This window comes from Helianthus annuus, chromosome 16 (genome assembly GCF_002127325.2).
Source record: "Helianthus annuus cultivar XRQ/B chromosome 16, HanXRQr2.0-SUNRISE, whole genome shotgun sequence".
In the NCBI taxonomy this organism is placed as follows: domain Eukaryota; kingdom Viridiplantae; phylum Streptophyta; class Magnoliopsida; order Asterales; family Asteraceae; genus Helianthus; species Helianthus annuus.
In genome coordinates, this window is record NC_035448.2 from 93,222,033 (window position 1) to 93,245,781 (window position 23,749).

A 23,749-nucleotide genomic window follows, 5' to 3' on the forward strand; every position below is an offset into this window, starting at 1 on the left:
ACACAATTCAAGGTAACCTTAAGATGATTTGCTAAAAACATGATGAAATTTATAAACGGTCTTTGTTTCATTATTTCATTGATTGCTCACGTGAGAATTGGTTGGATCAATTCCAGGCTGCACCTTCAAGCAGTTTCTCGACTGCAAGCCACTGAACTATGACGGCACTGGAGGTGCAGTGGCTTTTGTGCACTGGACGGAGAAGAAGACTGATTCCACTATCCGCATGAGCAAGTGTACCGCGAACCAGCAAGTCACTTTTGTTACTGGATTGTTTGTCGATGAGGCTTTGACTTGGTGGAATTTACAAGTCTAAACCCTGGGAGATGATGCTGCGTATGGTATGACTTAGGATGAGTTGAAGGAAAGAATGAGAGAGAAGTATTGCTCTCGTGCTGAACTCCAAAGGTTGGAGACTGAGTTCTGGAACTTGTCCATGGAAGGTGCGGACATTGTTGGTTCTACTCGAAGGTTCCATGACATGTCAAGAGTGATCCCCTATCTGGTGACTCCCGAATTTAAGCGCATTGAGCGCTACATCTGGGGATTGGCACCGGAATTTCGCAGCATGGTAACTACAGCTAAATCCACAACGATCACTCAGGCTGTAACTCTGGCTGTCAGCCTTACTGAGGATGTTGTCCGTATGAAGAAATTGTCCCTAAAACCTACTGAGAAAACCGAGATGCATGCTGAGTCGTCTGGTAACAAGAAGAGGAAGCATTCGAGTCTGAGTCAAGCGACGCGCAACAACAACAAGGGTTCCAGCAACAAGAAACGTGAACCCAATCCACCCAAGGAAACGAAAGCCCTTGCAGCTATGAATGACATTCCTACCAGAGGATACCAGGGCACCATGCCTAAATGAAATCAGTGCAACCGTCATCATGAAGGAGTTTGTCGCATTCCAAAATGTGACAAGTGTGGAAAACTGGGTCACCATACCGAGAACTGTTGAGGAAAAAGAAATGGAAGTGGTAATAGGAACGGGAATGGAAACCGAAACGGTGCTGGTAATGGAAACGGCAATGGAAATGGCAATGGTAATGGTAACAGGAATGGTAATGGAACTGGGCAGAACCAAGGATGCTTCGGATGTGGTAGCAAGGAGCATTTCAAGAAAGATTGCCCAAGGGAAAACAACGCTCAAGCTCGAGCATTTGTGATTGGTGCAAGGAACGCACGCGAGGACCCTAACGTGGTCACCGATACGTTTCTCGTTAACAATCACTTTGCATCTATACTATTTGACACTGGTGCCGATTATAGTTTCATGTCTACGGAATTTAAACGTATGCTTGGAATAGAATCTAGTAGATTAGATATTCCTTATTCCATAGAACTAACCGACGGTAAACTTGTTGAATCGGGCGAAGTTGTTAGGGGTTGTACATTAGAACTTGGTGAGCGAAGGTTTAGTATCGACCTCCTACCTGTTTAATTGGGTAGCTTCGATGTGGTAGTCGGAATGGATTGGCTGTCCAAGAATAAGGCTGAAGTTGTTTGTCACAAGAAAATCATTCGCATCCCTCTTGCGAATGATGAAACACTCATCGTGCATGGAGAGAAACGAGATACGCCTCTACGAATCATCAGTTGTATGAAGGCGCAGAAGTGCTTAAGGAAAGGATGTGTTGCATTCCTGGGCACGTTGTAGATAAGAAGGCTGAGGAGCCGAAACTCGAAGACATTCCTGTGGTAAAGGAATTTTCTGATGTTTTTCCCGAAGATTTTCCAGGACTACCTCCGCAAAGACAAGTCGAATTCCATATTGACTTGGTTCCAAGAGCCGCTCCTGTAGCCAAGGCACCCTATTGACTTGCGCCATCTGAGATGCAATAACTATCTACACAACTCCAGGAGTTGTTGGATAAAGGATTCATAAGACCGAGTTTCTCGCCATGGGGAGCTGTAGTCTTGTTCGTGAAGAAGAAGGATGGAACTTTGCGGATGTGTATCGATTATAGAGAACTGAATAAGCTCACTGTCAAGAATCGGTATCCACTACCGAGGATTGATGACTTATTTGATCAGATGCAAGGATCGAGTTATTACTTCAAGATCGACCTTCGATCTGGATATCATCAGCTAAGGATCCAAGAAGAAAGCATACCAAGGACTGCGTTCAGGACTTGTTATGGGCATTACGAGTTCCTTGTGATGCCATTTGGGCTAACGAACGCACCAACAGTGTTTATGGATCTAATGAATCGTGTTTGCAAACCATATCTCGATAAATTCATGATTGTATTTATCGATGATATTCTAATTTATTCGCGGACGAAAGAAGAGCACGAGTAACACCTCAGGACCATTTTGGAACTACTGAAGAAAGAGAAACTTTATGCAAAGTTCTCAAAGTGCGAATTCTGGATTCGCGAAGTGCAGTTCCTTGGTCATGTCGTGAACGAGAAGGGTATTCATGTTGACCCAGCCAAGGTAGAAGCGATAAAGAATTGGGAAGCCCCCAAAACACCAACAGAAGTTCGACAATTTTTGGGATTAGCGGGCTATTACCGCAGATTTATCGTATTACCGCAGATTTATCGAGAACTTCTCCAAGATAGCTCAACCATTGACTTCCCTTACGCAGAAGGATAGGAAGTACGACTGGGGTGATAAGCAGGAAGAAGCCTTCCAACTTCTCAAAAACAAGCTATGCGATGCACCAATACTATCTTTACCCGAAGGCACTGAGGACATCGTGGTATACTATGACGCCTCGCATCAAGGATTGGGTTGCGTGCTCATGCAACGCCAAAAGGTCATTGCTTACGCTTCAAGACAGTTGAAGTTACATGAAAGGAACTACACCGCGCACGACCTGGAGCTAGGCGTCGTGGTGTTTGCCTTGAAGATTAGGCGACATTATTTATATGGTACTCGATGTACAATCTTCACAGATCATAAAAGCCTACAGCACATATTTGATCAGAAGGAATTGAATATGCGTCAGCGACGGTGGGTTGAGTTGCTAAATGATTATGATTGTGAGATTAAGTACCATCCTGGAAAGGCAAACGTAGTAGCAGGCGCTCTAAGTAGAAAGGAAAGGGTTAAGACCCTAAGGGTTCGAGCATTGGAAATGACTATTCGAACGAATCTCACTGCACGCATTCATGACGCACAACAAGAAGCCCTTAAGAGGGAGAATCGTAGAGCTGAATATCTCCGAGGTATGGAGAAGAAATTGGTGCCAAACTGTAAGTCCCGTTAATCGGATTTTTCAATGATATCAAACCTAATCTTGTGAGAGTGCGGAAACCAAACACAAGATGATTCAAGATAAACCGAAAAATATGAAAACGAATAACAAACCGAATCACTTTCAACACTTGCACACGATTCTATTACTTGAAAAGCAAAACCGTCTGGTACAAGTATTCACAACCAAATCGAAGCACCTCTCTCTAAGACTCTAGAATATTGTAACAATGAGGTTCTAAAGGTTCAAACCTAAAAACAAGTTAGAAACTTGTTTATATACTTAATAAAGCCCAACTCCCTACATGGGCTCCCCTTGGGCCTGCTTGGCCCACATGGCCTAAAGCTTGGCCCAAGTGACCTATAAAGGTCCAAAACCAAATATAACTAACCCGGTAACGCCCAATTCGTAACCATAACCCGTTGTGTTAATTTGATGCGTCAGTCTCACACTTCAGGGCCTAACAATCTCCCCCTAGACTGATGCCATCAAATTGTCTTCATAGCATGAATTCAGCAACGTCTTCAACGTAGTCTATGGTTGTCGCTATGCTGCAGATGTTGTGGAAGTTCTTGACTTCTGAACTCTCAGCACTGGGTCTCTTTCTTCAGATTTTGTGGTTAGCTTCATATCAGGATCACGATCAGCATTTGCTTGAAAATCTTGTCAAAAAGAATGTGAGAGGAGGATTCTCAACAGCTCTTTTCTTCTTCAATCTTCGTATTTCAAGCAGGTTCATGGTACTTCTTCAAATGTACTTTCACTGTCAGACGGCGTTTCGTATCCGGTTCTTCTAACTCAGGTACATCTAGTTGTTGAGCTGCTCCAGGCTTCTTCAGCAACTAACAGCATCTCAGTCTTCATCAACCCCTATTCTTGATTGAAACCAAGTTCTGCACATGCTCACAAGCTTTTAAGCAAACATTTCTTATGCAACAGGGAGAGTACCATATGAACACTAGGTACATCCAAGTACTTGTACTCGGATTTCACAATTCCAACTCTTTCAATTTTTTATGATCAGTCAAATCTTCAAGAACGGTTATAATTTTTAATTTTAAGAAAAACAATTAAAAATTCTATTTTTGGATTTTTGGTTTTATAGAAAAACAAGACACTTTTTTTGTATTTTTGAATTTTTCTATTTTTTTTTGAATTTTAAGAACTAAAACAAATAAAAACTCAAAACATAAACAACTACCATAATATAAACAACTACCATAATATACAATTACAATTTCAATGGGATCAAAATTCGTTCTCAGGCAGATTAAGGAACACTTTTCAGCACGAGCCTAATCAAACTGGTCTATGCGATTGCCAATATGTTTGTCCACTTAAACTTTAACGCTCAACTTTAAATTTTTTAACTTCGTGATATGCTTAAGGTAATATTATACTATTATACCCGTGTGTCCCATTCCAAGGCATACCCCCGCAATCAAGGTAAGCACAACGATTCATCGTAACAAGTGAGTATATTGATGTCATCCTTTTTGATTACTTAACAATGAACACCCAAATAAATACTAATCAAATCCCGGAAATGAATACAGCACACTCTATCATGCAAGTATCTTCCCTACCACATATTTCACAAGTCCAATCCATATTTCTGAAATTTTACTGGGAATAGGTTGAGAAGAGAACAGAATAGATCTTTTGCAGAGATGGTATAATATACAGATCAAATGAGTTTTTCTCAGTTTGATATAGGTTTCTTGGGTTTCTTTTGGGCACTTGAGGGCCTCTTTCGGGTGTATTAGATCTATATCGCGACAACATACAGCTAGGTCAGCATGTATCTGGATGTAGCAGAAGCTGTCGTTGCCTAGCACCTCCAGGTCAGCATATATCTGGATGCAGCAGAGGAGGTACACGACTTTTTTCAGAGAAGATTTCAGAATCAGATCAAAATTGTGTGTATCGGGACAACATACAGACATTCAAATAGAAATGAGCTAATTCCAAGTGACTTTCTTTCCTAGGGTCATGTACAATTTTAGTTCTGAACAGAAGGACAGCCAAGATATCCCCGGATGATTCAACAATATAAAGACCCGAAACCTCAGATGTTGGCTATCTATCAACGCAAGATTTAAGACCATAAAATCATACGACGTTGGTATGTTACCCACATGATACATAGTTCATTATGTTTATATCACTTAGTATCTTTTATCATGTTGAGTGTCAAGCCTATCGACATATCGCAGTAGATCCTAGTCTTTTTAGCTATGGCACCTTACATGTGTTAGTCAAACCTTTTAACACGGACATTTATTTCACTTCCCATATCATGCAATATATCTTTTTGGCTTTTTCATTTTTCTAATCTTTTTGTATTTTTCTCATTTTCTCCCCCTAAAACAATACTTATATACAGCAAACTCTTTTTGTATTTTTCTTTTCAGAGTTTTCTCCCCCTAAACTCTATATCTATCTATATGTTCCTCTCCCCCCCTAAATTTGTGCATAAATCTTGTATTTTTGCGCAAATTTACCATTTACTAGAGAAAGGACACTTTATATACAAAATTATAAACTAAGAAAAAGAGAGAAAAATATTTTTGTTTAACCGTTCTATCATCAGATTGAAGACTAAGCAAAATCGAATCAAAGTACTGAATTTAAAGGGTACCTTTTGCTGATCATTTCTTACTTCTCTAATCTCCTCCAATGGAAACATATCATCTGTAAAAAAATTTGAACTTTTTGCAACAGTGAGATGTTACCCGCTTTTATCTCTGGAACAACCGCTATCAACACTCCAGAGATTGTCAACAGCTCCTCCTTGGTTGTTCCTGAAAAGTAAGGAGATTAGTAAGACATGGGTACCCAGGCCATCGTGGTCCTGGGTTTACCTGAAGCATCAAAGTAAGACACTTCCTTCAAACACAAGTCCCCTTTCGTTTCAAGAATTGAAGACATTGCTGCTTTGGATTTGGGTTTCCAAATCTGTTTTGGTTTAACAAACGTATTTGTTACCTTCGGTTGAGCAACTTTAGCTGTTTCAGTTTTAGAAAGACGTTTTTGTTTTTGAATAGCCTTGCGTTTGTTTTTAGCAGCGTTCCAATCCCCATCAGAAGGTTTAACCTTGGGATTCACATTCTTCATTGCCTTAGGTGAAGAAACCTTCATTGGCTTAGAATGGTAGTTATCCTTTGGTGTAACCCTCCGATTTTGCATATAATATGGTATGTAGGGACGATGTGTGCAGTTTCTTGCAATGTGACCAGTAATGCCGCAATTGAAGCATGTTTGTCTCTTCATGTAGAAAGCATTCTGATCAGCTGGATTTACTCTTGCAGACCCTGAAGGACGAACCGGTCCTTTCTGTGCTTGATTTTGTTGCACATTTCCTGCAGACGACGATGAATTTGGATGCGCCTACACATGACTTTCAGACAAAGACGAATTTGGGTGCTTATATTTGCTGTTTGCAGAACTCTTGTTGCTATGAGCACCATTCTTCGCCTTTTCTTCCTGATTGAATCTTTCATTCACCTTGTCACGAGCCTTATGAGATCGTGATTGCCCTTGATGAGCAGACTTCTTATATCCTCGACTTTGATCTGCTCGTTTTGGCTCCTTTTGCGTGTTGTGAACCGGCTCACAAACATCAGCACAAAAGTGAGTATTAACGTTTTGTTGCACGTTTGGGCGATGAACACAATTTCGAGCAATGTGTCCAGGAATTCCACAGTTGAAACATGTTTGTTGCTTCAATTTATGGAGATTCAAAGAGCTAGCAGCAGTAGCCGATCTGGTTGGTTTAGATGAACGAGCTTGCTTTGATTGCTTTGCATGTGTTCCATGTGCCTTTTCTGAGTTCTTAGGTACCTGCTGATCAGAACTAGCACAAGCATGAGATTCAGACAGATGATGTTTTTCGTCTTTTACATTTTTATCATGATTATTTAGAGAAGACGATTCAGTTTCTGTTTTAACATCCTTTTCAGAAACATTTTCTTGTGACTGTTCATTTATAGTGACCACATCTTCTTTTACAAAATCATGTGCAATTTTAATTTCAGAAGATGAAGTTTCATCAACACATGTATCATGTGAGTTTAATTGTGGTTCACTTTCAACTTCGGTTTCCAATGGGGTCTCACTAGATTCAACATTAGGGACATCCACTGAGACCGGTTCAGAAGAAGAATCAGAACATTCTTGATTTTCTTGAGAAGAAATTTCAATGGTTTCACTGAATGTATCCTGAGGGACCTCACCTGTAACATTGTCATCAACTGAAGAGTTAGAAACATTAGAATCACAATTTTCAGCCACTGAAAAACATCCATCATCACACACATTATTCAAAGTTTCATCACAAGCATTCACAGTTTTGTCCAAAACATCAGTCCCAAAAGAAGACGAAACATAACTATGAAACGAGTTCAAAAACGATTGTCCAAACACACAACCAGAATCAGTTTTATCAAAAGTAGATTTAAAAAAATCAGAATCTAAAGTTTGTTCATTCCCAAACATATCTCCCCACCTCACTTCAGGTACTTCATCTGCACATGATGAAGAAACGTTAGGATCAAAAGTACCCTTGGACACAAAACAAACTGGTTTAACCACCTGTTTCTCGACAGGTCTGACATTAACAGATGACTTATTGTTTTTGGGACCGTAAGTCATTTTGCTTTCATTCATCATCTCCTCCTCAGTCATAGGTAAGTAAGTATAATTGTCATTATAAGGAGGAGGAGCCTGATTAAAACCCAATCCCAACCCTTTCCTTTTCTGGTATGCTAGTTGTTGATCACACAGGTTTTTGACTAATTTGCTGGAAGAATCAAATTTTTTAATATTTAGCTCATTTATTTGATATCTATCTCTGATATCCTCCAGTTCTTTAGTCACATCGCATAGTTTTTCTTGAACCATGAAGAGTTGGGCTGTTTTTACACTAACATCATCCTTGAGTTGGATGATGTCTTTTCGTTGAGCTTCGATTTCCTCCTTAAAAAGTTTTTCATTATTAGCCAAAGTGAAATTATTCCTTTTAATGTCATTATAATCTTCGATTAGCTCAGCGTTGTGTATTCTATAGGCTTCAACTCGTTCTCTACATTCAGGAGTGCAGAAAACAGAAAGTACATCTTCAACAGTCATTTCTTGAACCACGGGTTTGTGAAATATGAATGCCATAATTTCAGTGGGCAGTTGATGCTTTTGTTCTTTTCCTCAAAACACAAACCAAACGAGAACCCGTGTACTCGATAACTCAAACCCTTTCAATCGAATGAACCTGCTTTCTGAATCGCACCACAAAACCTGTCAAAACTGTTATCACAAACAATAACAATCCCCTCTTTTTATTTTTAAAAGAAAATAATAATTTTTTTTATTTATTTATAACCCCTTTTTTATTTTTTTTATTTGAATTAGAATATAATATAAACTATTATAATTAAACAACTAATATTATTATTATAATTAATGATTATGGAATGATGAGCTAATGATTAGATATTAATTACTATTACTATTATAATATTAAAAACAAAACAAAAACCTAAAGGACTGTCTTCTTCGTTGTTTAACCCGTACCAAAACCCTATATTCAAAAGTTTAGCCACCAAACTTTATTTTCTCTATTTCAATATGTGCTGCAACAATGAAGATGATGATGACAGTCTACAGTCGACGGAAATGATGATGATGATGAACAGTAAATGATCGGAGAAGGACGTGTAGGTTGAGGATGATGGAGGTGGGTGACGTTAACTGATGATGATGATGAACGGAGAGATGAAGTATGACGATGGTGATGGCAGTTGCAGGTATTGGCGATGGTGGTGATGTATGATCTGTTTAGAACGACGGAACGATGATCGGTGATATGTGGTTGCGAGTCGGAACAATGAAAGAGATAACTCGAGACCTCTTGTGAGTCGAGACCTTGAAGGATATTGTGAGTCGAAACCTCAAGGCAATGAAGATGATGTTGCAACAACGGAACCTTGGTTACGAGTCGGAAAGATGAAACACGAAACCGATGTTACTCGAAACCGTGAAGAGTTCAGTCGTGAAAATGATAGCTCGAGACCTCAATGGAGTCGAAACCTCTGTTGCGACTCAAATGGTGAACAACTCGAGACCTTTGCGACTCGAGACCTTGAAAATTATCGACTCGAGACCTTGAAACTGTGACTCGGAACCGTGGTTGAGTCAAGACCTAGCAGCTTTTGTATTATCCGAAGAATATGGAGTCGAGACCTGTGAGTCGAGAACTTGAATGATAGTGATAACTCGAGACCGTGAGGACAAGTTGACTCCAAATCGAACGTTTTAAACTCGAAACCGGCGACTAGATGAATTCAACTCGAGACCTTTTGAAATTTGAATTTGAATGTGATTAAAGGATTATGATAGACATCAAAGTATTTTCGGAAAAAGAATAAAAAGATTATATTTAATCCTTTAACAACCTTTTTCAAAATCTAAGCACCAAAATATACCAATTTTTATAAAATTCTGATGAATACTACGAAGAACACGAAGAACTCGAAGAACACCAAACCAAAAATTAACGAAAATCTTGAATCTTTGATATCAAACCGAGCCTAGAAATAGGTTCTAAAGGCTCTGATACCACTTGTAAGTCCCGTTAACCGGATCTTTCAATGATATCAAACCTAATCTTGTGAGAGTGCGGAAACCAAACACAAGATGATTCAAGATAAACCGAAAAATATGAAAACGAATAACAAACCGAATCACTTTCAACACTTGCACACGATTCTATTACTTGAAAAGCAAAACCGTCTGGTACAAGTATTCACAACCAAATCGAAGCACCTCTCTCTAAGACTCTAGAATATTGTAACAATGAGGTTCTAAAGGTTCAAACCTAAAAACAAGTTAGAAACTTGTTTATATACTTACTAAAGCCCAACTCCCTACATGGGCTCCCCTTGGGCCTGCTTGGCCCACATGGCCTAAAGCTTAGCCCAAGTGACCTATAAAGGTCCAAAACCTAATATAACTAACCCGGTAACACCCAGTTCGTAACCATAACCTGTTGTGTTAATTTGATGCGTCATTCTCACACTTCAGTGCCTAACACAAGCGAAGAAGGTACCTTATACTTTATGGGATGCATTTGGGTTCCGCTCTATGTTGGTATTCGAGAAGTCATCTTTGATGAAGCTCACAAGTCGAGATACTCGATCCACCTAGAATCGGACAATATGTATCAAGACTTGAAAGAATATTATTGGTAGCCGAAGCTTAAAAGTGATGTTGTTGTTTATGTTGGAAAGTGCCTAACCTGTGCTAAGGTTAAGGCCGAATATCAGAAACCGTCTGTCCTACTGCAACAACCCGAGATACCCACATGGAAATGGGAACAAATCTCAATGGACTTCATAACGAAATTACACAGGACCCCTAGAGGCCATGATATGATATGGGTAATAGTTGACCGATTGACGAAGTTTGTGCCTTTCCTCCCAATCCGTGAGAAGGATAGCACCGGAAAGCTTGATGAGCTGTATCTTAAAGAAATAGTGGCACGTCATGGAGTGCCTATTTTGATTATTTCAGAAAGAGATGGACGTTTTGTCTCAAGGATCTGGCAATCCTTCTAGGATGCCTTTGGATCTCAGCTAGATCTAAGCACGGCCTTCCATCCGTAAACAGACGGTCAGAGTGAACGGACTATACAAACACTGGAAGATATGCTTCATGCATGTGTTATGGACTTAGGCGGCAGCTGGGATACTCATCTACCTTTAGTTGAGTTTTCCTATAATAACAGCTACCATACGAGCATAAAAGCCGCACCGTTCGAAGCTCTATATGGCCGCAAGTGTCGCTCGCCGTTATGTTGGGCAGACGCTGGAGACAAACAGTTGATTGGTCTGGAACTTGTTCAAGAAACAACCGATAAGATCGTGCAGATCCGAGAGCGCATTAAGGCAGCTCGTGATCGACAAAAGAGCTATGCTGATCGAAGACGGAAACCTTTAGAATTCGAGGTAGGAGACAAAGTTCTGTTGAAGGTCTCACCTTGGAAAGGTGTAGCAAGGTTCGGAAAACATGGAAAGTTGAATCCACGATATATTGGACCATTCAAGATCTTGGAAAGAATTGGTACCGTGGCGTACAAGTTAGAGTTACCGGAAGAACTTAATGGTGTACATGATACGTTCCATGTGTCAAACCTTAAAAAGAGTCCAACCCAAGAAACAGTTATCATCCCTGCGGATGAGGTGCATATCGACGACACACTCCGATTTACAGAACAACCTATTGAGGTAACGGATTGGAGGATCCATAAAACAAGGAGGAGTCGCATTAAGCTTGTTAAAGTACGTTGGAACTCTAAGCACGGACCCGAGTACACGTGGGAACGTGAAGACCGGTTCAAGGCCAAGGACCCTCACCTGTTCGAGAAAGCTCCTGCGGGAGATAACTCAGCCTGAATTTCGGGAGGAAATTCTTCTAACGGGGGGAGACTGTGACAACTGGCACAAAACCGGTAATTTCCGTACAGTTTTAATTATTATTTAATATCTGCAATTATGTGCTTAAATGTCAACACTGTTTGATTACATGCTATACATGTGAATTCATGCACGTTTTATACTTCATATATTGTTTTATGCATTACTTTAAGCGTTGCGTAAGAAAGACTAGTAAACTCACCGGTAAGACACACTGTGTCAGCAAATCTGCACGAAGTAGTCAGATAATAGAATTAGGGCCTAGGAATAGGTCCAACATCTAAAATACATTAAAACCCAAGTGTGGATACAAGGGTTAACATATAAACTTTCCGGAAGCTAAATTATGCACTAAAAAGACACCCGAAACGCACTTTAAATGGATAATTCTGCATAAATCAGCACTAATTCAGCTATAATCAGCTTTTAAATACATTAATATCATGTAGAATTTATGTTTTATTGTCTAACATAACTTACAAAGTGTCGGGAATTAAAACTGCCACAAAAGGTGCTTCATATTTAGTGAAACTACGCAATTCAGCACTTTAACGAACCGTAACGAACCGAACAACCGGATAATAACCGGGACATCAAAATTTGACTAGAAGTAATGTTTTTATGATATTAAACTAGTATGGGTGCTAGAACACCTTAAAAATCATAAAAACCCCTAAACACACTTAAACTAAGTTAAACCCCCCTCGTTTGCACTTTAAACCCTCAACTTCCCAAATTTTACACTTTACCCCCCCCCCCTTCACCATAACCGCCCCCAAAGGGCCCCATATACTTTTGAGTATTATAATTAACTTGGTTCCCTAACTAGATGGCATAAAATCTATGAGAAAGATCATGTGTTGGAAATACGTTTATTTAAACCAAAGGATCCTTTTCATAATCACCTACATCTAAAAACCACCATCTTCTTCCCCTTTTTGCTCTCTTGGTCTCGGCTCATTACTCCCACACATAACCCACCATTTTCAAGCTTCAACCTCACAATCCAAGCTTACTAGAAGGTGTATGGAGGCCATCTAAGAAGGTGTATGGTGCTAGAAGTGGAAGGACCTCACTTAGGAGCTTTTAACCTCTCATTTTCTTCCATGATCATCACCTTCATTCTTATGCCACTTCCCTAGTCATTAGAGCAAGTAGTAAGCTTCTTGATCACTAAAATAAGTTATGTTTATGTTATGTACAAGTTTCACCATCTAAACAACTTAACTTTTTATGATAAAAATGAAAAGATCTAACATATTTATGAAGAAATCAAGTGATTACATGAAATTTTAGTGTATGTAATGAAGTTTTTGATGTTATAACTTGTGTTTATGTTTAGATCAAGTATGTTAAAGCTTAGATCTAACAAGTTTAAGCATGGATCTAGAAGGATCCATGGTTAAACTTGAAGATGAACATATGAAGCCTGATGTGAACATGAAAAATGAATTTTGATGCATAATCTTGTAATCTTGAAGTAATAAAGTGTGTGTAGAACTAATTTTTGAAACTAAAACTCATGGAAAGTTTGTTAAAAATTAAACATAAAGCTTGTTTTTTAAAGATCTAAAGTTATAAAGCATGGATCTTGAAAGATCCATGGTTAACCATGATGTTAAAAATAATGATCTTTCTAATAAACATAAAAGTGGGTTTAGAACATGATTTACAAACTTTAAAGATCATTAAACTCATGGATGAGTTGGTTAATGAAATAAAGTTTCATAAAAAGTTTGTTAAAATACTCAAGAACACTTATTTTTGGAAAGATCATAATATGTTAAGTGTAGATCTAAAAGACTACACATTTTAACAAGAAACAAGTTCACCATGATGCTTCATATGGAAAAATTAGTGTATATTGTTGATGATTATTGTTGAAAAATTGTTTTGATGTTGAAAAGAAAATAAACACATGTTTTGAAAACATGGGAAACCTCCATTTTTAGGGGAAACTATGTCAAAATTTTTATAAGATTTTGACATTTAGAAAAATATAAGTTTTGGTAAAACTTATTCCCTAAAAATTCACGTAAAAATATTTACCAAGGTTTCCCTAATTTTTGTGCAAAATTACAAATCAAGAAATGGTGATTTCTTCAAGTTAGAATTTATATTAAGTATGTATATTATTAGGGAAAATATATATATTTAGTAATCATCAAATTTTGTGCTAAGTGTATATTATGTGTATTATCTATATACTATATATAAGCATCTCCAATGTCTAAAATTGTAATTTCCCTTGCAATTTGTAAGATGGCATATGAAAAGCCAAGTTAAAATGCCTATTTTTTTAACCATTTTGTTCCATTTCTACCCCTACTCTCTTCATAACTCAACAACTCAATGTATATAGATAACAGTTTTAATAAATATATTAAACAACATAAATACACTAAAGAAAATAATTGGAACCGTTCACCATTAATTGGAATGATTAAGCATAAATGTCTAAAATTGTAATTTCCCTTGCAATTTGTAAGATGGCTTATGAAAAGCCAAGTTAAAATGCCTATTTTTTAACCATTTTGTTCCATTTCTACCCCTACTCTCTTCATAACTCAATAACTCAATGTATATAGATAACAGTTTTAATAAATATATTAACAACATAAATACACTAAAGAAAATAATTGGAACCGTTCACCATTAATTGGAATGATTAAGCATAAATTGGATTAAATGATTATTTAATAAACTATAAAACATTAATTGCCAAATGGTGATTACATTCATTGAACTTAATTGCCCATTTGGAAACCTGAAAGGCGCTGAAACCGAAGAAACCTCCTGATTCCCCTTTTCCTCCCATTTCTCACCGATAAGTTCTGTGGACTCACCAAATGCTTCACTTCCTCTCTTTGCAAAGGATTGTGATTCAGTTAGTTAGAAGATTGGGAACGACACACCATTTGGGGTTTTAGGTTTCAATCCTGTCTCTATAATTTCTTCTTAGAATCTCTCTAATCCGTCCCTCATTTTTTAGGTAAAGTTCATTAATTCGCTTCAAGTTGTTAATTTTGTCTTTTTTTCATGTAAGTTTTGTTCATGATTGTGTTCTTAATGTGTAAGCATAATTTTGGTTGAATTGTCTCGGCATTATGGAGCTATTCGGAACCTCAAATCTCTGAAGAAACCAAAAACCATTCGTTCACCGAAACCGAAACCCTTGCTCGCACCGTCTGGTTCTTGGAGACGATCTTCTGGGTATATATTTTCGTAAGTTCTTTTTTCGGTTTTCACACTTTTTAATTTAATGAGAATAGTAATTGTTATGTATGTTGTTACTAATTAGGTTTTCTTGATGCGTTTCACATTTTCAAATTTACCAATAAGTATATTTTTTATGCTTGTTTGCTTGGGGGATTGGGATTTTATCATGAAATTAAGGTGTTTAGGGTTGGGTTGGTCGGCATACACACCCTTATCTCGTAATCGACCCGTTAGAAAGAGGAGTGAATATGGAAGAACAAATTGACGAAACTGATGGTGACAGATCCGCCGATAACAATCGCAACATCAAAGTACGGTTGTCGGAAAAAAGGTGTGGACGGTGATTGGATTGTGAAAAGAGAGTTCGCCACCTTTTTTTTTAATTTGTTTCATGTGGATGAATATCAAGATCCTAACATCTAATTGTAAGTTATTCTGCTCTATTTTTGATACACAATTATCAACCACTTAATGTCTATCTGCTGGCACCTTGTATTGTGTCATTACTTTTTAATTTGTTTGATTATATGCAATAATGAGGTTATTATAGGTTGTGCATGTATAATCTTTAGTTTAGATGTCATTCAGTTATAATGAAGAAAGTATGAAAATATACTCGATTTCAACAAGATGTTATATGCTTTTGGGGCCCTTGTGCCTAAAGAACATTCTTACAAGTGGAAAAATGCTAAAGATCGTGGGTCAGATTTTGAGCTTGTTGTGTTGATTATAGCCACTCGACATAGTCCAAAGAACTTTTGGTTAGCAAACTAATTTATTTTTATCACTATGTAATTATAGTTCTATATCTTATAGTACAATATCTGTTCACCATGTGATCTTTTAAACCAATTAGACTACCTAGGCTGGTCTTTTATGTGTATGATCTTCTGATCTGTATCAGAATGAGGCTTTGAAGGCTAGGGATGAGCTCGGTACCAACCCCTCCCGAAAATAGCCAAAAATGGGTAATGGTACTGGACCGAACCGGTACCAAAAACGCCAAAAGCCGGTACCGAAAATATTTCAGTTTGGGAAATTCGATACCGGTATTTGGTATCATTTGCTCATCCCTATTGAAAGCCATAGGACTTACAGAAGTTGTTCTTGCTATCAACTATCAGCCAGAGGTAAATTTTGAAGCTTTTATTTTTTTTCTTTTGTTTATCATATAATATATCATTTAATATAAAGTAAATTTTGATAATCTCTTATTTTTGCAAGTTATGCTCAATTTTGATAATCCCTTGAAGCTTTTATTTCTTAATCCCACAGCCCTCTTGAACAGTCCTAAGTGACCTTTTTGGGTTTCTTATGATGTATAAAGGACTTGAAGCCGGTTTCTTTGCCACTATTTCATGACCATGATTCTTGCTTTTATGCATTTGAAAACGCAAAGAGTTTTCCTCTTTTTTCATTCTCCATGACCACATTTAAGATATAAAAACAGGGCAATTGTTGGTTGGTGACAATGTTTTTTTTATTGTCACATGTATCTACTAATACGATTATTCACCCTGGGCATGTGGTCCATTTTTTGCGTGTGAGCCAAATTGTGAAACATGTTTATACCATTGACTTACCAAAGATAACAGTTCTCAAGCATTGTTTTTATATGGATATGTTGAACTGTAGTTGGGTTATTCGCAGTTCTGTACATTATTTTCTTTACAACGATATACGAAAGCACTACATACATTGCAACGGGCCCCTCTTTGTTGGAGAAATCTCGGCAAAACCCACCAGAAAGAATGTCAACGGGTTGCGAGTGAGATATGTCTCCTAAACTTAAAAATGATATATCGACTCTAAATGAAGCCTCTTTCTAAGTTCTGCAGTTATAATGCTCAGCCATAGTTGAGACCTTGTGGTATTTGCATAAGCAGCAACTATAGTATACACAAGTTGAGGGAAAGGCTCTTTTAAGGTACCTTTACTCAATTTATTACGCTATAGATTATATCTTTTATATATATATATATATATATATATATATATATATATATATATATATATCTTGGTTATTCTTAGTTTGATACAGTATTTATCATGTTACCATCAAAAGTCTGTAATGCTGAAGATTTCTCCCCAAGGAACGTGAGGGGGTTGGAATTTTAACTACTGTAAATTTTAGAAAAATAAAAAAAATGTATGATTAAATTATGTAGAGTTTTTATGCCCTTTTGCCTCATTGAGGAAAAATAGTTTTTAGTCTGCTTTCATGTCTTGAACCCAGTCCAAATCTTATACCATTGTCCATATTTGGATCCAATTAGAGTGTGTACCAATTTATCATTTCATTGTATATTAACTTTGTGTCATGTGGTGTTACAAATGAAACAAATTAGGGTAAAGAATAAGGGAAGCCAGAGACGCAGAGTAGTCAAATTTCCACATTATGTAACAAATTGAGGAAAAGAATAAGGGAACGTCAGAGACACATAGTAGTCAAATTTTCACATTGTGTTGTGGACTCCGCCGCAACGCGCAGGTTACCCACTATATATATTAGTGTATTAGGAACTTGAAAATACACTAAATACTCCCAAGGAGTATGAATACAAAAATACACATACAAATACATGAGAATGTACAAGTATACAAAAATTCCTCACAAGGAAGTGTATGGACAAATACAAGAAAATATATTTACAAAAATATATTCCTTAACATATTATTGAATTTGGACACTATGGACTTAAATAAATATTTTTGGACAAACATATATAACCTACACCAAAGTATTGAAATATATACAAAAATCGGGTGGATATCAAGAATAACCATATATATATTTTATAACATGACAATCTATTATATATAATAAATGTGATAAATTTTGCTGATGTGTCATGCTATTAGCCCCTCTAGATTGTGCATTTTGGCGGGAAAACATGCGTCCCTATTTTTCCATTCGTCATACCCGAAAATTTTGGATCCGACCCGTAAACATGGATCCAATATAATATCTTTTATTCTCTTATCAAATCTTCTTCCATCATATACAGTCTCTCTCTCTTCAAGAACATATCTCACATCTCCCCATAAACCCTTTCTTCTTCAACCGATTCACTATCAATCCTTCCATATTCATCCTTATCAGGTAATCGGATTTTCAATGTATTTGGTAAAAACTTCCGTGAATTTTGATCTGTAATACAAGTTTTCTTATATGTGATCTCAACAGATTAACTAGATATTATGTTTTATCCTTGAAATCTTTTATGTGTTTGATGTTTAATAGTTAATTTTTTATTACCTGTATATCTCTCTAACTTTCTTTCTAATAAGGTTATTGATGAAGTTATCTTACTCATTGAATTGTTTTGATTTGTTAAAACTTACTGCATGTTACTATATTATTTCGAAATAAAAACCCAGATCGTTATTAATGTTTTTTATGTGTTTTAGATTTTTCTCAAAATTCTTTGATTATTGATGGTATAATTGTTATGCATAATATTTATTTTTCTATTACGTTGGTTTTATATCAGAATTTTTTTTATGATCGAGTATTAATTATTTTTATATAATCTTAGTGATGAAGTTATCTTCCTCACTGAATTTTTTGGCTTTGTTTTAACTTACTTATATTAATATGTTTTTTCGAAATAAAAAAGACCCAGATCGGTTTTTTTATATGTTTTTTGTTTTTTTTTTCAAATTTCATTGATATTTTGATATTAGTTTTGTTATGCATAATTTTTAGTTTTATATTAATTTGGTTTTTATATCAGATTATTATTATGTTTTGTGGAATTTTTCATTTGTTTACTGTCCAATTTTTTTTTTATTTTGGTTATTTACAGCGATTTATGTTAATGTTATTCATTTTGTATTCACACGCAGATTACTATGGCGTCCTTTTATACAATTTTTTCATCCGAGTTTCCTGAATATTTGGTATGTTTATTAGTTTTATAATTACCTTACATTTTTTTCTTCATATTGTTTTTAATATGTTTAACTTTTTTCTAGGAAATACCATATGAATATAGCAACAGGTTCCTAATGTATGCTGAGCCAAACAATCAAGCTGTTATCAAGTCTGTGAATGGTAAAGAATTTGAAGTTCTATTTACTAAGCATAGAGGTGGGTTTGTGTTCATGGATGGGTGGCAAGACATTGTGGCTAAACTATCACTTACTGACGGCTGTTTCCTCATGTTTAAGCAAATCGAGTTATATTCTTATTTGTTAACACCTTTTAAGAATATGCAACCACATCCAATATTTGGTCATAATGTTCCTTTATTTATGTCCATGTCTACTGAGGAAACTGTAAGCAATGTTGAGTACTTCTGCCAACGCTTCACACAAGACTCCAATGATAATCTGGTTATTATTTAAATTACAATTATTTAATATTTTTAGACATCAAATTTTAGTTATTAACCAAAGTGAATATATATGCAGGTCATTCCATCTGATTTCGTTGATGGAACAATACGTTTACCATCTATTCGCAAGTTAACATTCAAGGTCCATGTTAATTGGTGGGATAGTTTTGATGTGTTGATTGCTAAAGACCCTAATCTTAACGTTTATTTGATTTACGATGGATGGGATAATGTTGTTTCGTACGTACCTATATACCCTGATTATTACGTTGTCATGAGGTACATTTTTGAGAAAAATTTCCAGGTGGTTGTGTATGACTTGAATGGTGAGGTTCTTGCGCCGAAGCGTGTTTACACGCTTGCTGCTGTAAACATACCTAAGCCCGTTCCGTCATTTATTGAGATACAAGACTCTGACGCTCACACTGATGATGAAAATGATGTTGATGAATCTGATCCTGATTATAATGAGTCAATTGGATATGATTCAGATGATGCTTCTTCCATCATAACTAACTCAGATAGCGATGGGATGGACAATGACGAGGAGGATGTTGAAGTTTCTGATTCTGGAGAAGATAGTAAGTTTGATCCGGACTACCATCCTATCGAGTTTGAATGGAAGTACGACAGGCATTTTGTAAGTGACGTTTATATCCATGTTATTTTTACCATGGATTTTTATAAAAAAACCGTTTTTATTAATTGATGTAGCCGTCGTGTACATATTAAGTAATAATATTTTTATTTTATTATTTTTTTGTAGCGTCTTAATTCGGACGTTGCTGAAGCATCCAGAATTGACATGACTATGGAGATGTGTGTTCAGAACCTGGCTGGAGACGATACGATGATTTCATTTCGTGCTGAAGCGCACGGTAGTGGTTTTCGATACGAGGCTTTGCAATGGCATACCAAGTTTACGAAACCAAATGGTATAAATCATCCTGCCAAGTGCACGTTTGTTTATTGTCAAGTTCAAAAGAAGTTGATTCTCAAGAAGGTTGTCCATTAGTACCATTTGCACGTTCTAAACATTATTAATATATTTTGATTTTCCGTTATTTTTTGTTTTTTGGCTACTTTATAAGCTTTATTTTGGAAATCTATGTAATAAACATGTAACCTTTTTTTTGGAATACTAAATGCTATGTAAATATAAAATATAACTTATATTGTGTTTGTTATGTGATATTAGTTGTGCAATTAATATCAATATTACAATTGTGTAACTTCTACATATTAGTTGTGTAACTGATATATTAAACAAAGATTATTATTGTTTGTTATTGATTATCGTAATAGCCTTTAAAGAATATGGTAATTTGCTAAATTAATGTAAGTAAGATTATTTTATATTTGGAAATCGTTATAATTGTCCGTTGAATAAATTATTTGTAAATTAGATAATAGTTTCCTTTTTTATCAAAAGACTAGTGTATCAATAAAATATTATTATTTTAATATTAACTTTTACAATACCTGTTGCCGTCAAAAATGCATATATCGATATGATAAATCATTGATTTGACGTGTATGTAAGGTGTTATCATGATTTTTTTATTTTATCCATACAAACAGAAATTATTATTTATTATGCATGTCTTAACTATAATATCCCCATTGAATGGAAATACTGATTTATTTTTGTTAACCAAATTCTCCAAGATGGAAATTATATATCACAAATTAATGATAACAAAAATTTATGAACTGTGAATTGAATAGTATATAATTTAATGGGAAAGGCAATACTAATTTTATTTCTTAACCTAATTTCAAAAGATGCAAATTATAAATCACCAATTAACGACAACAATAAATTGTGAACTTTGAATTGAACGGTATATAATTCAATGGAAATGGAAATACTTATTTTATTTCTTAAATTCCTAATTTTAAAATAATGAAAGATTTTATCACTAATTAACGACAACAAGTAATAGTGAGCTGTCAATCTAAACTTGAAATTCGAATTAGAAGACATTGTATAGATGGAAAATATATTATAATAATTACATATCAATCACATATGTATTATCTAAAAATACCAATGATTTAGTCATAATATATATAATAAATTAGATATCGTATTATTTCAAACATTGTTCCTCTTTTTTTGTTTTATTTTTCTCCGATTTTCTATTACAATTATTGTAATGGAAGAACCCAAGATTACAATGTTGTCTAAGCTTTCAACATTGTCAAATAACTACACATTGAAGTTGAAAATCATCTCTATTTGGAGAAAAATGATGCATGCATCTAAGAACCAGATATTCCGGGTTGATATGATATGCATGGACGAAGAGGTATTAAAAATATTTATTTATATATTTGAATTGTTTTATTTAATATATAATTTTATTTTAGTATGTATTTTATATTGTTGACAGTTCAAGTTATTATCATTGTGCACTTACAGGGGCATACTATTCAAGCAAGTTGTCTTCACCGGATTCTGCCAAAGTTTGACCAGTTTTTCAAGCTCGATCAATGTATTGTAATTAGCAGACCTTCTCTTGCTCCTTACAATACAAGTATCAACCATACCAAAAACAACCAGAAGCTGACATTTAATATGTACACACAAATTCAAAGAACCGATGATTGGAAAGGTCCAAAGTATTGCTTCTCATTTGTGAAATTCCGAGACGTTGTTGAGAATGTTGTTCCCATTAATTCACCTGTTGGTATGTTTTTTCAATTTTTTTTGTCATTATTGTTTAATACGTGTACATCATTATTGTTTTTTATGTTATATCTTACATATTAATTTCTTTTCTGTTTTTGTCTTTTTTTATTAATTTATAGACTTCATAGGATATGTCGAAGTGTGCTTCAATCTGGAAGACACTAATAAGAAAGATGGAACTAAAGGCAAACGATTGAATTTGAAACTTAAAGATATTGAGTAAGTATTTAAGTTTTTTTTTCGTAATTTTTTTATACCTTATTTATGTTACAACTTTTATATATATGTCCTTTTTGTCTATATACATAGTGATCAACAAGTTACTGCTACACTTTGGGACGATTTCGCAATTGAGATGCATGGATACTTTAACAATCCCAATCGTGAAAAGCATGTTGTGGTGTTGGTTCATTTTGGTGTTGTTAATATGTATAAAGGTAATAATTTGCCATGTAACTATTTTTTTTCCTAATTTATAAGTTACAGTATAACACACTAAGCATTCAATTTTTTACCTCAATATATTGCATCATATATTAGGTTTTAAATACGTCTTTTGTTTTATTTTGTAGATCAACCTGGTTTGTCTACTTCATTTGATATAAGTAGAATGTGGATCAATGCTGAACTTGAAGAAATGTCTTCTTTCAAGAATAGGTATATTTTTATTTTATTTTCTATTATTTCAAATGACATTACTAATTTTTTGTTATATATATTATCATTTAATTAATGAAAATTATATAAATATTCAAATTCATATAGTTTTATAGAGAAGTTTGCATCCACACCGTCGTGGAGTGATAACGTCGGATCTTATCTTATATCATCTGTTGAAGATTCTTTTATGAACAATCCTTCATTTGTTCTCACTGCTTTTCTGGGTACCATCGAGAAGGTACGAAGTTTATTTTATGTATGTATTTGTAATTATTTATACATTATTATTATAAAAGATTGATGTTTGTGCAATTGTTGGTTAATCTTTTTGGTTTACTTAGAAGAAGAAAGTTATTTTGGTTGGCACCATACTTGCTATTTGCTCAGAAAAAAATTGGTACTACAACGCTTGCAGCTATTGCAAGTCCGGGGTTGAAGAGTCCTTTATTACAGTTGATAAAGACGATGGTTCAGATGAAGTTGAAGATAGGATGACTGTATTATGCACCAACACTAAGTGCAAAGGAGTTGATATTGTGTCTCTCCCTCGGTTTGTTAATTCACCTTACACTGACCATATGTTTAAAATAAATATATTATATTACATATAAAAATGTACTTTTGGTCTTATTTAAATTTTTATCAGTTTCAAAATTCCTATTCGCGTACAAGATTCATCTGGTACGGTTACGTTGACTCTCTTTGATTACGAGGCCTACAAGATTTTTAAGAAAACTGCTAAAGAATTGCTTGAGGTGCAGGACAAGGTAAATTTAAATTATAATTTTTTGTTCTGACTATTTATACTAAATACATTTTAATCCTTATCTATTGTCATAACTTTGTAGGAGTTTTCGTCTGGTGATTTTTCGAAGGGATATCCGGATGTTTTTAATATTTTGATCGGACAAAAAATGGCTTTTATCATTAGTGTTTCAGATTTTAACCTTACGTATCATGTCGAAAATTATGGAATTTCCATGCTTACATCTGATCCAAAGATTCTTTCTGCTTTGTATGAGAAATTCAAAATTCATGAGGTATAAAATATCTTTTATTAAATACATGTATTTTTGTATAGTTTCCATATAATGTAGTATAACTTTAATTAATTAATTTTTTTTATTTTGTTAGTATGAGAAATCTGAATCATCCAGTGTGC

At 35.2% G+C, this 23,749-nt stretch overlaps 1 protein-coding gene across 1 annotated transcript; it reads left to right on the plus strand.

The window, feature by feature from the left end:
• Nucleotides 1-21,391: 21,391 nt before the first annotated feature.
• Nucleotides 21,392-23,384, plus strand: LOC118488217. Its single transcript, XM_035985454.1, has 8 exons — nt 21,392-21,544; nt 21,658-21,925; nt 22,047-22,146; nt 22,237-22,364; nt 22,500-22,584; nt 22,693-22,825; nt 22,929-23,137; nt 23,234-23,384. The coding sequence occupies exons 1-8, from the start codon at nt 21,392-21,394 to the stop codon at nt 23,382-23,384; spliced, it is 1,227 nt and encodes a 408-aa protein (XP_035841347.1).
• The last annotated feature ends 365 nt before the right edge of the window (nt 23,385-23,749 follow it).